At 36.6% G+C, this 14,834-nt stretch overlaps 3 protein-coding genes across 3 annotated transcripts; 1 reads left to right on the forward strand and 2 right to left on the reverse strand.

Moving 5' to 3' along the window:
* Positions 1–4,499: 4,499 nt before the first annotated feature.
* Positions 4,500–5,375, forward strand: TRIADDRAFT_21553 (uncharacterized protein; the record flags this gene model as incomplete). Its single annotated transcript, XM_002109650.1, has 1 exon — positions 4,500–5,375. The coding sequence occupies one exon, from the start codon at positions 4,500–4,502 to the stop codon at positions 5,373–5,375; it is 876 nt and encodes a 291-aa protein (XP_002109686.1).
* Positions 5,376–7,850: 2,475 nt separating this feature from the next.
* On the reverse strand, positions 7,851–11,458 carry TRIADDRAFT_63703 (expressed hypothetical protein; the record flags this gene model as incomplete). Its single annotated transcript, XM_002110169.1, has 9 exons — positions 7,851–7,947; positions 8,025–8,144; positions 8,230–8,325; positions 8,408–8,649; positions 8,794–8,980; positions 9,105–9,240; positions 9,388–9,556; positions 10,021–10,213; positions 11,438–11,458. The coding sequence occupies 9 exons, from the start codon at positions 11,456–11,458 to the stop codon at positions 7,912–7,914; spliced, it is 1,200 nt and encodes a 399-aa protein (XP_002110205.1). The 3' UTR covers positions 7,851–7,911.
* A 1,361-nt stretch (positions 11,459–12,819) lies between these two features.
* On the reverse strand, positions 12,820–13,986 carry TRIADDRAFT_53962 (uncharacterized protein; the record flags this gene model as incomplete). Its single annotated transcript, XM_002110170.1, has 2 exons — positions 12,820–13,347; positions 13,474–13,986. The coding sequence occupies 2 exons, from the start codon at positions 13,984–13,986 to the stop codon at positions 12,820–12,822; spliced, it is 1,041 nt and encodes a 346-aa protein (XP_002110206.1).
* Positions 13,987–14,834: the final 848 nt, after the last annotated feature.

The raw sequence follows: 14,834 nt of genomic DNA on the forward strand, positions 1-14,834 counted from the left end.
TTCAAAGCATGACTTAATTTTGAACACTTTTGATACAATCTCCAAAATATAATGCGATATTTTATAATTTGCAAATGGGTTTCTGATGTATCCGTATCCGCAATTTAAAAAATGTAATGTTTAAAGTATTCAATACATTTACGAATTCTACAATGCGCACTTTCCTTTACGGTTGCTTTACTGTAGTTAAATTTTTATCCCTTATTATCTGTATTAACTGACTGGCGGAGCATATGGTATGAAGTAACGTTTATTTGATTGCACTAATAAGACCTCTAACATGACTTTATTACGTTATGATCAAGCATATGGTTAAAGTCTAGTTATTGATTTACTATAGAAACAGTACTAGTTAATGAGGTCCATGTATTTTTATTTCATTATCGTAGTTTACACCTGTCAAGAATTACTAGAAAATGCGGTATTCTCTACACCTATTTTATCACTCCATATGGATAATTCTATCAGTAATGGTTGACAATATATTAGGGCGTTACGAGCTATTAGAATTGAAGATGCGGATATACATCTTGTTAGGAAATGAGAAGCATTCATCCGTGAAGCATTTGTATATTATAAAAATGCAAAAGATTGAAAGACTTGCATACCTCTTCTGCTCTTATCTTGACAGCGGAATCGCTTCTTTTTTGCCAGTGCTTACGATGATTTTGCCCTAAGATAACCAGCATATTGTATTTTAATACTAGCTCGCATACAATTGAAGACAATGTTTCTTTACAGGCATGATTTATTTCATTAAATGACAGAAATTAATTAAAATTACTAGAAAAATGTTTTGATGTATTAGGAAGGCTGATCTATTCGTGCCTTTTTATGAGTGTTGTATTTATAAACTTTATATTTAACGTCTTGAAGTACAATGATTCATGGTGGTCCACATGTAATATACGAGTATACTAAGAAAATATCGTCATTTTATTCGAGTTATCGTATCGATAATGAAATTTAGATCAATTGTCGATGGCTGTAGGCAATGGATACTTTTGACAGTAGAATATCCACAGCCATTGTACAGAAGTTATTCTAATTAGGGTGTAACATATTTGTCACCGATTATTTCAATGCCAGTTCAAGTTGACTCTTTATTTACACTCTTTCTGGTATGTTTCCTTCCCTCCTCCTTTTACACTTTCGCAGTTGTAGATTGATATAAAAGATGAACAAGATCGAGTTTTTGTACGCGCATATATCCATTGATGAATTTTTCGTCAGATTAAGATGATATAATTCGTATTAAGCGCAATGCAGCTACAATGGAAATAGATCTGTTTGGTATGTATTCCTGTCCATCAACCCAGTTGGAATATTAATTATAAAAATGTAATTCAATCTGGATTTTGGATTACTTCATTTCGGTCCATGGATTGTGTAAGAGATGTGTAGTACTCAGTCAGTGTTGATATCTTGTATTGTACAAAAAGGAACATTTACAAGTATTGCAATGTGGAATCGAGCTGGTATGTAAACTCTACGTCTAACAAGCAAATTCGACGGTCTATCGATGAAAGTGCAATAGAATTATGATTTGGATATTTGATTTCCGTCCATTTTATTATTCTAAGTATAAAGAGACATGCTGAGTCTACACATACATGCTAAATCGACGCCAACAGTACTGTATATAATAACTCGGATTTACCGCAATTTCAATACGCGTACAGTATCATGAAAATGCAGGTCGATCTGGATAACGCATACTACCTACCAACAAAGTTGGAATATCGAGCATAAGTGAAATTGAATTGGACTTTTCCCAACTGAACTCCTATTTGAATTGATCGGCCTATCTACTATCCATCCACACCATCTGAGTATTGATCAAAAGTGAAATTTCATTTGGATTCTTTTGCAATCCAAATAGATCATGGACATGATTTTCGCATTGTCTCGGTTCAAAGTGAAATTGAATTGCAATTTGCATTTGGACTACTGGATTTTATCCATCGTCAGCGCTCCCCGCACAAAAAAAATAGAGATCATCTGTATCGTTTACGGCAAACTATTGCTATTGTATATTGATGTAGCCTAGGGTGGCAAAGCAGTACATATACGGCAGTTTATTTACTAATAATGTTAATTACTCTTCATTGATTCTCTACTCTTGCTTTATCCATCTTTGGATAACAGCATGACTACAGTACTGTGCGTACTAAAATAATCAATTAATCAATGCTTCAATAACTGGATGGCACTTGTTCCTTTCACTCTTGCCACTTTAAGACATACTGTACTACAAGTAATCAATGAAGATATCCACTAGGTTGAATTGATTTCAATAGCACAAGTTATAATTATTATTCAATTATGGTTGATCGATGATGGAAAAGCTCAAACCGATACAGTACAACATTTTGCTGTCGTAAACACTGACAGTAGGTGAAATCCATCACTTCGCGCTTACTTTAGTTACTCTAACGGGTTCTACGACGCTTACCGGTGCTCATGAAGCCTTCAGGTGAGGAATGATAACAGGTCCAATATAATTCACGATTTCTATCGATATTCTACGATGATTTTAGTCCCAACATTCAAAAAGGAGTACCATTGAATCAAGAATGGCTAATCCTCATCCTTTGGTAGGATTGGTATGGCGTTGATTGATTAATTTTGTGATTTTATTAGTCGTTGATCAAGATACGCGTACATTATCTCATATCGAGACGAGACGGCAGAATCTCAAGTTTACTACAGTCTGTCTAGCAGTCGGCTTTCTGTCTGTAGCTTACAGTGTACAGTACAGTATAGTGCAGTACAATACTGTACAAACGGCAGAATTCAAAGTGTACCACAGTCTGTCTTGCGGTCGGCTTTCTGTCCGTAGCTTACAGTGTACACAGTACAGTACAGGACTTCTACAGTTGTACTGTAGAAGTCCATTTCCAATAGGAATGGCTAGAAGCTAGACTACAGTACTGTAGGCTAGACCGCTACAGTACTGTACAGTGTACACTGGTATACCATTCAATCAAGAATGGCTAATCATCATCCTTTGGTAGGATTGGTACGGCGTTCATTGATTGATTTTGTAATTTATTAGTCGTTGATAGACCTGACTCGTTGATCAAGATACGCGTAGGTTTCCCATATCGAGACAAGACGGCAGGAATCCAAAGTTTACCACAGTCTGTCTTATAGTCGGCTTTCTGTCTGTAGCTTACAGTGTACAGTACCGTACAGTTGTACTGTAGAAGTCCATTTCCAATAGGAATGACTAGAGGCTGGACTACTGTGTAGGCTACACCGCTACAGCACTGTACCGTACACTGCAGTACAGTACCATTCAATCAAGAATGGCTAATCATCATCCTTCGGTAGGATTGGTATGGCGTTGATTGATTGATTTTATGATTTTATTAGTCGTTGATGAATATGCAGTACACGTCCATATCCCATATCGAGACGAGACGGCAGAATCCAAAGTTTACCACAGTCTGTCTTGCGGTTGGCTTTGTGTCTGTAGCTTACAGTGTACAGTACAGTACAGTTGTACTGTAGAAGTCCATTTCTAATACTGTAGGAATGACTACTGTACTGTACAGTACTGTACACTCAGTGTACAGTATGTACTGTACAGTACGGCCAGACCGCTACAGTACTGTACACTGTAAGAGAAGTGCATGGGTTTGGTTCAATCAGGCCATTGAGGTGAAAGAAAAGCCTACAGTATTTTCTATGGATCAAGCAGTACAGTACTGAGTACTGTGCATACAACATTCCTGTACTGTTCATTATAATTATTACTGTATGCTTCGACTCTTCTTGTAGAATGCTCTAAAATAGAGTCATTTTACCTTAGTTTCAGTACTAATTTTTCCCTTTTTCTGAGTCTGAAAAGAAAAGGAAATAAACACATCGTACTGGACACTAGTGAACAGTACAGTACGAGCATATCATTTCCATTTGCTGTTCATGGTACTGTATTGAGTCATGTGATCGTACCACGCTACCATCGTGTTCGCATCGTCTACAGTACAGTACTGTAGACTGTTTGCACAGATTGCGTAATTCACTCATCGATCGTAGGTCTGACCCATAGAGTTTTTTCTGAACTCTATGGTCTGACCATACAGTACGTACTGCACTTATACTGTACACTGTACTGTATCCGACTGGACTCTTCGCCAGTCGGAGTTCACTGTCTGTCTGTCTGTATTAGAACAATACTAACGTCATCAAAGCCACAACGTCTTTTAACAAATCACTTAGGCACGAAGGCGCTAACCACTGCAAAAGTTGCTGCGCTCTGGACGCCAGTTTTACGGAGGACGATCTATTTGTTCTCTATTTATTATGATTATAATTTAACAATTGTTATAGGTAGGAATACTGTACTGCAACTGTGCTGTAGTGTTGTTTATTAGGGGTGATTATTATTATTGTTAGTATTATTAACTCTTACTGTACTGTACTGCAGCCATCAGTATTACAAAGGATCACTTCACGTCATCGCAATCGAACCGCTTGGCTTAGCAATCATCATGGCCAATTTAGCCAAAGCTTGCAATCATACTATCGACAACTCCATCTTGGATCAACAACAAGAAGCCAAATGGTCACAACCTTTCTACTTTATTTTTGGTGCTGATCCACAACTGGGTATCGTTACACAAGATGTAACATGGCAAGATGAAATTCAATATGTTCAAAGAGCCGTTGATGAAGTCAATAAAATGCAACCACCGCCTCGATTTTTCATGGTCGGTGGCGATCTCGTTAATTCACCCCCTTCCAAACCAACACATCGCCAACAGGTTGAAGATTTCAAGAAAGCATTTGCTCAATTAAATCATCAAATTCCGTTAATGTGCTTACCAGGCAATCATGATATTGGCGATACACCCACGCCCGACGATATTGCGACCTATCGTCAAGATTTTGGAGATGACTGGTATTCATTTTGGTGCGGTGGAGTTTATTTTATCGTCTTAAATTCTCAATATTATTATGATGGCTCTAATTTACAAGATATCAAGAAAGAGCAACATCAATGGCTAGAAGATCATCTCGTCGAGGCTCAACTCGCTCATGCCAAACACATTGTTCTTTTCCAGCATATTCCATTATGTTTACAAGGTATCGACGAAGAAGATACCTATTTTATCATTCCTAAAAAGGAACGATTACCGCTCTTCTCCGCTTTGAAGTATCACGGAGTTGTATCTGTTTTTACTGGGCATCGTCATGCTAATGCAGACGTTAAAGTAGATGGTATCCAATTGACGACAGCATCTTCGATGTCATTTCAACTTGGTAATGAAAAAAATGGTATCACAGTTGTCAAAGTTGACGACAAGGCAATTACATCGAAATATTATCAATACGACGATTTACCGACAAAGATTACATTTGATTAATTCAAAACCAATGACTGCTTTGAAAATATTCCACTCGTTAGTTAGCACGCGACTCTAAACATCGATATTGCATCAATAGAGCACTTGAATGTATGCATCACATTTTACACATGCTGACCTACTGTATTATGAAGCAATGGACAATGTCCAAAATGTAAATTTCTGTTCTATACGTATGTAAGAGTATTGCTTGTATTTACTCCTATTGTCATTAGTGATAATGATGATCATCATAATCTAGTAGTCAGTAGTTGTCACGTTGAATGCTTACAATTTAATTTGTTCCAAGGCTGGACTAATAAAATTGAAGGAATAATAAAAGAATAGACTGAGAGTATAGCCATCATTTTATTAATTTGTATCAGTAATATACAGTTGTATATTTTTATTTTATATTTAAAACTCATTACAATCGTCAATCTTTTAATAACAACTTTTAGCGATATTTTGGAACCAATGATTTCTTATACATTGCCCTTTCCTAGCAAATTAACAGTTTTAATTGGCAACATTGGAAATAAATTATACTTGTGGCATGATACTCATATTAGTTATCGAGTTTTTTTCTCCTTTTTTTCTTGAAAAATAGCAGCACACAATTAAACTTTTATGAATCTCTTGAATTTAACCCCAATCTGATAATTAGAAAAAATGAATCATCTTGTATTGCTTATCTTGTCTTTACTTTGATAACTTTAATAGTACGTTGTTCAATTCTCAATAAAAATCTATTCTCACTCTATGCTGCGACGCAAACCGGGGTAAAACAAATTAAAATAAGGCTATTCATATACTGCATCCCACTTCTGTCGTAATTTCCTGTTATACGTACGGTACTATGCTATGCAATCTAGACGTGCTGAAATTCGATAGCATGCTTTGAAAACGATACTATTTATTAATATCAGATCGGAAATTTAATATTATGATGATGCGCTATCTCAATATCTATCGATTGAGGAGTAAAATTCACGTTAAACTACTTTCACAACATCGGGCAATCTGAAGGAATTAAACGAATCAACTAGATATAGTTATGGCTTTCTCTGTCAATAGAGACATACATAACATCTACAATTATTATAACTTATAAAGAGATCGCTGCTATTTAAGAATGATAGAAAATAAAAGTTCAACACCATTTCTGCTACTATACTATGGTAATTTAAATTGTCTACATAGTGTATGCCATTGTTTCGCCAACTTATTTATTTAATATTAATACTAAAACAATTGGTTATCAAAGTCACGGTTCCTTTCGTTATTCTATACTAAGTCTTTCATTTGATACCATTTTAGGATCATACGGATCAAAACATCATTAATTATTTATTTACAGTTAGTCAGACAATTTGATATCTTGGTGTCTGTGTACTTCATAACGGATTCATGGCTACGTCTTGCATGTAGAGTATACATCCACAATATAGTATCATGTACACGTGTAGATCTAGTAGCCGAAAATGTAATTATAGTCTTCATAAATTCTAGTAAATAATGTCAAAATAATAACGGTCAATAAAGAATCGATAGGACCACGTCATAATAAATAAAGACTGAAAGCGATCTATTGTAATATATGATACTAAATCCCATGGTTGAAGTAATCTAGTACTTAAAAACTCTTCACTTAAATTTTAATACTGAATTGCTATTACTTTTCATAAGTGTGTTAGCTATGTACTGTAGAATTTATGTGAGCTTTTGAAAGTCAATTTTTAACTTTATCTATTAGGTGAACTTACCATATTATTATAAGAGTACAGTTTCTTAAAAATTACTATATTGAATATACTGTAAACAATACTAGCGAAAACGTAACATATACATACTACACAACTATTAAGTACCTGAAATAAATCGCAGCCAAGAAATGTAGAGCATCTCTAACTTATTCACTGTCAGTATTTTTAGACACGCAAGCACAGCCTAATACAGCTTATACCGTACATCTTGAGCAATTGACATACTATAATTATACATGTATCGTTCAACTTCATGCTTCATCCCAATCAGTCATAGGTCCTACGAGTATTTACAAGTAATAATTAATATCAGTCCTAAGAATTCTAGTGCGGCTACTCAATATCGAATCATCTGGTGCAATTCACTGTCGATCACATAACTGGATGATCGCTCATTTTAATGGCAAAACAAGAAACGAAGTACATGTATCAACATGTACTGTCCAACAGCTTCAAGAAAGTACCGTATTAATAATCCCCGTCATGACATGAATAATAACTATCTCGATATACATTCAGTCAATGATCTCTAAAACATAAAGGTTTATTTTTTAGAGATCCCAAGTACTGTACTACAAACATGCATCCACTTGTTATAAGTTGCACTCGTTTTAGTACAGTAAATAGCATCTATTTCTTCACTTCCTATTCGAGATGACAAGTAAAGTTAGCAGTCTTCTACTATTACATGATCAATACCACGAGAAGACACAGCCAAAATTAATTTGAAATTTTAATCATTTATTACTCAACAGTACATGACACGTCTATTAAACAGTAATTGGCCGAATTTATGCAGTAGCTGCGATATCTTTCTTAAGGGTTCCCTAAAAGAGAATAATGTATAGCACACGTCACACTTACAGTGTTCAAATAATAACTTCAACTGTTGCAGGTAACTTACCATAAAGGCTTTCTTTTCATCAAGAGTTTGGAACCTTCCATGGCCAAATTTCGATGTTGTATCCACAAATTTCAAATTAATCTTCTCCAATGCGACACGGCTAGTATGGACACGGCGAGACTGAAAGAAAGGAAGCATGGTGAATCAGAAATGCCATTCTTGAGCTACTGTTCTGTACTGTACATCCAATAAGTGTTAGTTTTACCTTTCGTAAAGTGATGACTCTTTTCTTAGGACCCATGACACATCCTTTCAACATTATGTAATCCTGTGTAACTACACCATAATGAGGGAATCCACCCTAAAAGTGAGAAATATATGTCGAAATTTTAAAATAGACACAAATAGTAAGTGCCGTCAGTAACGCTAGCTCTTCAATTTACCACAGGAGTAATTTTCTTGACAGTCGTATCATATCCTGTACTAGCGTTCTTTTCATCTTTTCCAGAACCAATACGGTAAATCTTCTTGTTAACTTCAGTACGATGATGGTAACCAGTTTGACCAGCGCGAGCAATAGAAAAGCCAACACGACTAGGATGCCAAGAGCCAATACATGCAACCTTTCGTAAACCTTTATGCGTCTTCCGTGGTAATTTCTTCGTTCCCCATCGGAAAGTAACGCCTTATCACCAAAGTAGTAACATTATGAATTGTTTTTAATATTTCGATCAAGTAGATATCATGCTATCATCATTAGCGAAGGTAGTAATATGAGAAATTATCTAATATTTATGACATATTACAATATGACAGGGCATTGGAGTACCTCTAAATCCTTTTCCTTTAGTTGCACCAATTATATCAATCATTTCATCTTGGCTAAAAACGGTATCAGCTGGTACTTCTTTTTCTAACAGAGCACGGGCATAGTCTACCTTTTCAACGATATTACCTCCGTTAACTTGGATTTCCATGACATGGGATTTCTTTTGTCGTAAAGCGACCAGTCTTATCTAAAACATTAATATTTAATTTAGATACTTTACAAGAAATAACATCTTGCTGTCGCAAACATTCTATGCAAGCCAGACTGCTTTCGTATCGAAGTACAAGTGCAGTAGGTCTCCCTCTGCTCACCTGAGTATGTGCAATAACACGGATGACTTTGCAATACTTTTTCATTTTTTCGAAATCACGTTCGATCGTTTGAACGCCGTTTGCGTCTCCATATCTCTTACATGATTTAGTGAAGGCCTTCTTCTTTGATCTATACCTGTTGCATTGAACATAATCCTCCTTACAGACCTGAAGTCTACATTTACTTTATCAAGAAACTTGCTAGGATTGTATGCGATCTTGCATTAATAGAGAGCTTATCGCCAGATAGGTGTCTATAACAAATACATCTAAGCTTACGTACCAGTTCTTGTAAAAGCGACGCTTGCATTCTTCATTCAGATGTTCAGCCCAAACGGTCTTATAAGTACGAAGGCCACGAGGAGTTTCAATATAGCCAACGACACCTACAACAACCATTGGAGGAGTTTCCAGGATGGTAACAGCTTCTACTACTTCTTTCTTATTCATTTCTATAAGAGTAGAGATTACAGCCGTCATTTATAAACAGTAGTCGATTAATGAGAGACTTTGAAGCCAGATGTATTTTCTCATATCTCAACTCAAAGACGACAACAATTTATGAGAATAGTTCCATTTTAAAGTAACATTTCATCATACGGCAACTTATGCATCGTTGCCATATTCTGGAAATACTTGTATTACTTTAAGGCGTAACAAATTACACTAGCGCTGTATAACAAATCGTTCAATATTAATGCATAACGAAAGGCTATTGCCAATAAAAAAAGTTGTCTGTACGTATGTACTATCGTAAAGTATTTGATATTAAAAATGATGATCTATTACTAGCATTGCACGATATCAAACTATCACTTGGCTCTTCCATTATTAGCTGTCTAGCTATTGAAGAACGGCGAAATACTAGTTACCGCCATCGTAAGAAGTTGTTGTACATTATGGCAGTTGAACTTACTTGAACCAGGACGATCAGGTTCACGCAAGACATGAGTCATACCAGCCTTATAGGCCATAAATGCTGTAAGATGGCAAGGCTTGGTAGCGTCATCTTTAGGGAAAGACTTTACTTTTCCTCGATGCTTTTTCGTTCTCTTACGTGGTAAGAACCCAAGGGAACCATGACGAGGAGCCGAGAACTTACGATGAGACTATATAATAGCGAATAAAATTTTATGATTACATCTTTAGCCAAACAAAACTAGATCATCTTTTACAACGAAAGTGCCGAAGCAGTTTGATGATAAAAGAAATTTACGATCGTGCACAGAAATTGAAGATTGGACTAGGATATTTTTCTTTACTGAACCTACCATGATGGCTACTCGGATAAATTGCTAGAGAGAAGGAAGAAGGGTCACATGCAGCCTTAATATTGTGCCAAGCCTGCGCAAAAACGGCGTTATACGGTACACCGTGATAAGATGCTGTAGTACAGTGCAGTATTGTAGCCTATGTACTGTACGCTACTGTCCCTCTTGAGCCATTTTGGATATTTTTTCGACAGTACTGTACACTGTACACTGTACAGGATGCGTCCCATACTGTGTGTACAGTGCACAGTGCACAGTACATACTGTACTGTACAGTACTGTAGGTTTGGACGGTGTTATTGGACAGTACTGTACTGTGAGTGTACAGTAGGTTTGGACGGTGTTATTGGACAGTACTGTACGTACGGTACAGTATACTGTACTGTAGGTCTGTAGCAATCATACCGTTAGATTGCTATTGCCTTAATTCAATATTACCTGAACTCAGTACGTTACAAACTTGCTATTGTTACAGGTTCAATATTCAAAATCGTGATTGATTACTTACAGTAACCTACAAATGTGATATTCAATATTTATTCTACGCGTTAATAGTACGAACCTTCAATTCGCTTGTTAGTATTAACTCTACAGTACTGTACAGTACAGTACTGTACAGATACAGTACACAATACACTCTCACTGTACACTGTACACTGTACTGTACTGTGAGATGTAGTGGAATTCTGTAAACCGCGAACGGCGGATGCAGAGAGATAGTGGCCCATGATGCCGTGCGTGCCACTACCGTATGCTCAGCTGTACAGTAACGTACACAGTACACTACACTACAACTTTGCGCTGTAGCCTGACCACTGACCAGCTCGGGCGACACGTCAGTCCTAGCGACACCATCGAAATCCCATGTACCGTGTACTACTCTAATGTACTGTACAGTACCATACGAACTCTACTGTACTGTATACTGTACTGTATTCTGAGAACTTTCGATGCAGTGACGGTAGAAGGGTTTGATCTAGCACAGACTGCACACAGTGCACTACAGTACCATCATTAGCGATCAGTACAGTACAAATTAATCTGAGACTATCCCATTTTTACCTTTATGGAGTATTTCGCCATACAGTACACAGTGTAGTACTGTCTATTTCATACAGTGACGTATAAATAACAGAGAAAATCCCTAGTACAGTAGTTATTTTCATTCTGGAATCTACAATATTAATGGAAACGTTTTACAGCACAGTACAGTACAATACTGTACTGCACTCTACTGATTCTGCTCCGTAAAACTGAAAGTTGTCCCTTTTCGAACCATCGTCGTCACGCTTCATTAACAGAAAGTACAGTACAGTACAAATGTACAGTACAATTCTGTACTGTACAGTACTGCACTCTACTGATTCTGCTCTGTAACTTCAAGTTGTCCTTTCGGACCATCGTCGTCACGCTTTATTAAACATTATGCAATAACTGTAAACATAAGAGAGACACGATAAAGTCAATCCATTAGAGCGGCTGCGCGAAAGAAAGGGCTAAATTACAGTACACTCTACTGATTCTGCTCCGTAAAGTTCTCCCTTTTTGGACCGTCAGCCCATGCTAATGCCAACAGCCAGCCCAACACTATGTTGGACTTCCTCAATCCATACGGTAACGTACTGGACTTGAAGAACTGGTGCTCCCACGGCTAGCCCTTGTATCGAGTGAGTGAGTGGTCAAGTACTACGCAAATTGATATGTTGGACATGGTGGCCATAGGATTTAAAGCAAGCATGGAGACTGTCAGGCTACTTGACCATCAAATACTGTTCGTTGCTGTAGCATTGCTTGTCCGCATACTGCGATGGCAGAAAGGCATTGCAGGACGTCTGCAATGCTGCAGGAATAACTATTTATGGCGATGCTCATTTCATTTGAATGAAATCATTTTAATAGAACTTGAATGTGTTTGATTGAGCTGCGCTACTCAACTGTCTACGAGATGCTACTATTACTGCAGCTCATTTCAACATGCATAACGATATCGTTGCAATGCTTCAACATGAACATGTCTATCGCAGAGAGTACAGTCTAGCGGTTGGCAATGAATAGCCATCAATACTATTTAATGCTATGCAATGGATAAAGAACATGTTGGTAAATCTTGATCAATATCATGACAGTAAGGCTAAGGCAATGCATAAAAACAGCATAAAAACGTGCTTGCAAAATGACCATGATCGAAGCGGTCTCTACTGCTTACAAATGAAGTCATCGATGCAAAATATTTTCTGGCTGCAATTGTCAACAACATGTGAGGCACATACATTGAAATAGTCTACTAACAATCCTTCATTTTTAATTACAAATGTTGCTTTTCATACAAGCAACCAAGGAAACACGTCAATGATATAGTAATTTCTTACATGGTCGGCACAAATATCAAAATACGCGATATTGAGGTAGTGAAAAATAGCAACGGTCGGAATGCTGCGTAATCATTAATCTTGAGTGACCTTTTCCAATTCAGCATACTCTGGCAAATCCTCTACTTTTTGAGGAACTTGCTTCGGCTCTACGGTCGATACTGGCGTATAAACAGCCGAATTGACCCTATGGATCTCTAGCCGACCACGAGGAAAATGTCGCTTGTAATATATAATAGCAATAGTCAGTAGAAAACAACAATCTAAAACCGCTAACGCAACATGGATCATGACAATCGCAGTAGTATTTAGAGGAACTGGAACAGATGGAGGCTTAGTAGTGATGCTAGAAGCTGTTGCAGTGGCTACTTGTTGACTAGTTGCAGCTTTCCATTGGCATTTAGATCCGGTATATTCATCTGAACAGTAGCATGTTTGATTATTTTCATCATTTTGAACTAGAGAACAAACACCGTTATGCACGCAATGACAGTCATTTCCAGTTGCTCTTGCTGGCCCTGATACTATTGCTGATGCGGTTAAAAGTGTTGTATTCCATTTTCCAAGACATTCTATCCTTAAGCTATACAAGCCATAATTCACCTACGTCAAAGAAAATTTCATTCTCCGTCTATTAATCACATAAAAAACACTTCAATCTAAGACCAATGTACCGTCCAATTTAAATATATCCTATGAATAGTTGGTGCTCCATTCACGGTTTCCTACCTGAAAAAATTCAATGACATTGCCAGGAAATGAATTCGTCAAACTTGCGTTCAAAGGAGGACTTCTTATGGCTGCCAACACATTTTTTTCACATCCAAATACTTTCGCTCGCAATTGAAATGGAAAGACTGCTACTGTTAAAGTAATATTTGTAACGTCAGTTTGTGGTATAACTTGGCCATCTTCATCCAACCATAGAATGACTCCTCTTGTCCGTGAATTGATATATAAAATATTTTCTTTCACTAAATTATTACCATTGTTACAACGAATGTAATAAAATTCTACTTCATCATCATAATTATAAGAGAACGTTATTCTATTATCAGTAGATTGTTGAATTTTGCCGTTAGGAAATGCTATGACTGTCCACTGAACCGACGATGATGGCTGAGTTGAAGACGGCATACAATAATCCACATATAAACTTGAAGGAGGCAATGTTACATTTTGACAGGAGCCAAAATATAAACTCGCATACAGCGATAAAAGTGCAGTAGCTAGAAAAGGCATGTAGGTATATAATTTTGATCAACGAACAGATTTGGCCAAAAGAAGAAAACGATATAAATTGCTATAAAACTAGAGATTACAGCCAGAAAAGCAGCCGGAGCAAATTCAAATGCTATAGACTTCGTCGCTTCAAATAGTGGATCAAATCCTTGGTTGTTAATATCAGTCATCATAGAAATGGAGTAGTGTTGATTATTGTTTGTCTTAATAATTGTTGTTGGCGGCCATAACAACTTGGATAAATAATCTGCTAGAACCAAATAAAGTCCAGTTTACTGATGATGAATGATAAATCACGTGCAAATCAACATGTCCATAACTTGCTATAGGTAGGGTACGATACTATAAATGTACAGTAGATAGAAATTTTACCAGAGTAAATGCACAAGAAGTGCATCTATCTGTTTACTAGAAAGAAAAATATTCCAACCCAATTTGAAGACTAAATTTGGTATCATAATGGTGTTTGGTAACTGATGCATCACTACCGGTATGTTGTGCTGTAAAACAAGATGTATTTCAATTCCAGCCAGTAACAAGCGTTATATCATGGCAGAATCGAAAGCTAAATTAAATTATAGAGTATGTGGTAAATCTTATAGCGTTTGCATTTCATATTTGAAGTAAATTGTTTAAATACTTTCTACCGTAATTTGACTGTGCTACTTCGGATTACGCTGACCTGAAACAATAATAACGTATAAAAACAAATCCACAAACAACATCAGCTATATGATACATGTTTTGTCAGTCATGATAACACTAGTACTAAGATTATTTTGAATTTCGTAGATTGATAGAACTGATTCAGAGCGATATTTTTCAGAGACTACGTAAGAATTCGATAT

Source organism: Trichoplax adhaerens, genomic scaffold (assembly GCF_000150275.1).
Source record: "Trichoplax adhaerens TRIADscaffold_2 genomic scaffold, whole genome shotgun sequence".
Taxonomy (NCBI): domain Eukaryota; kingdom Metazoa; phylum Placozoa; class Uniplacotomia; order Trichoplacea; family Trichoplacidae; genus Trichoplax; species Trichoplax adhaerens.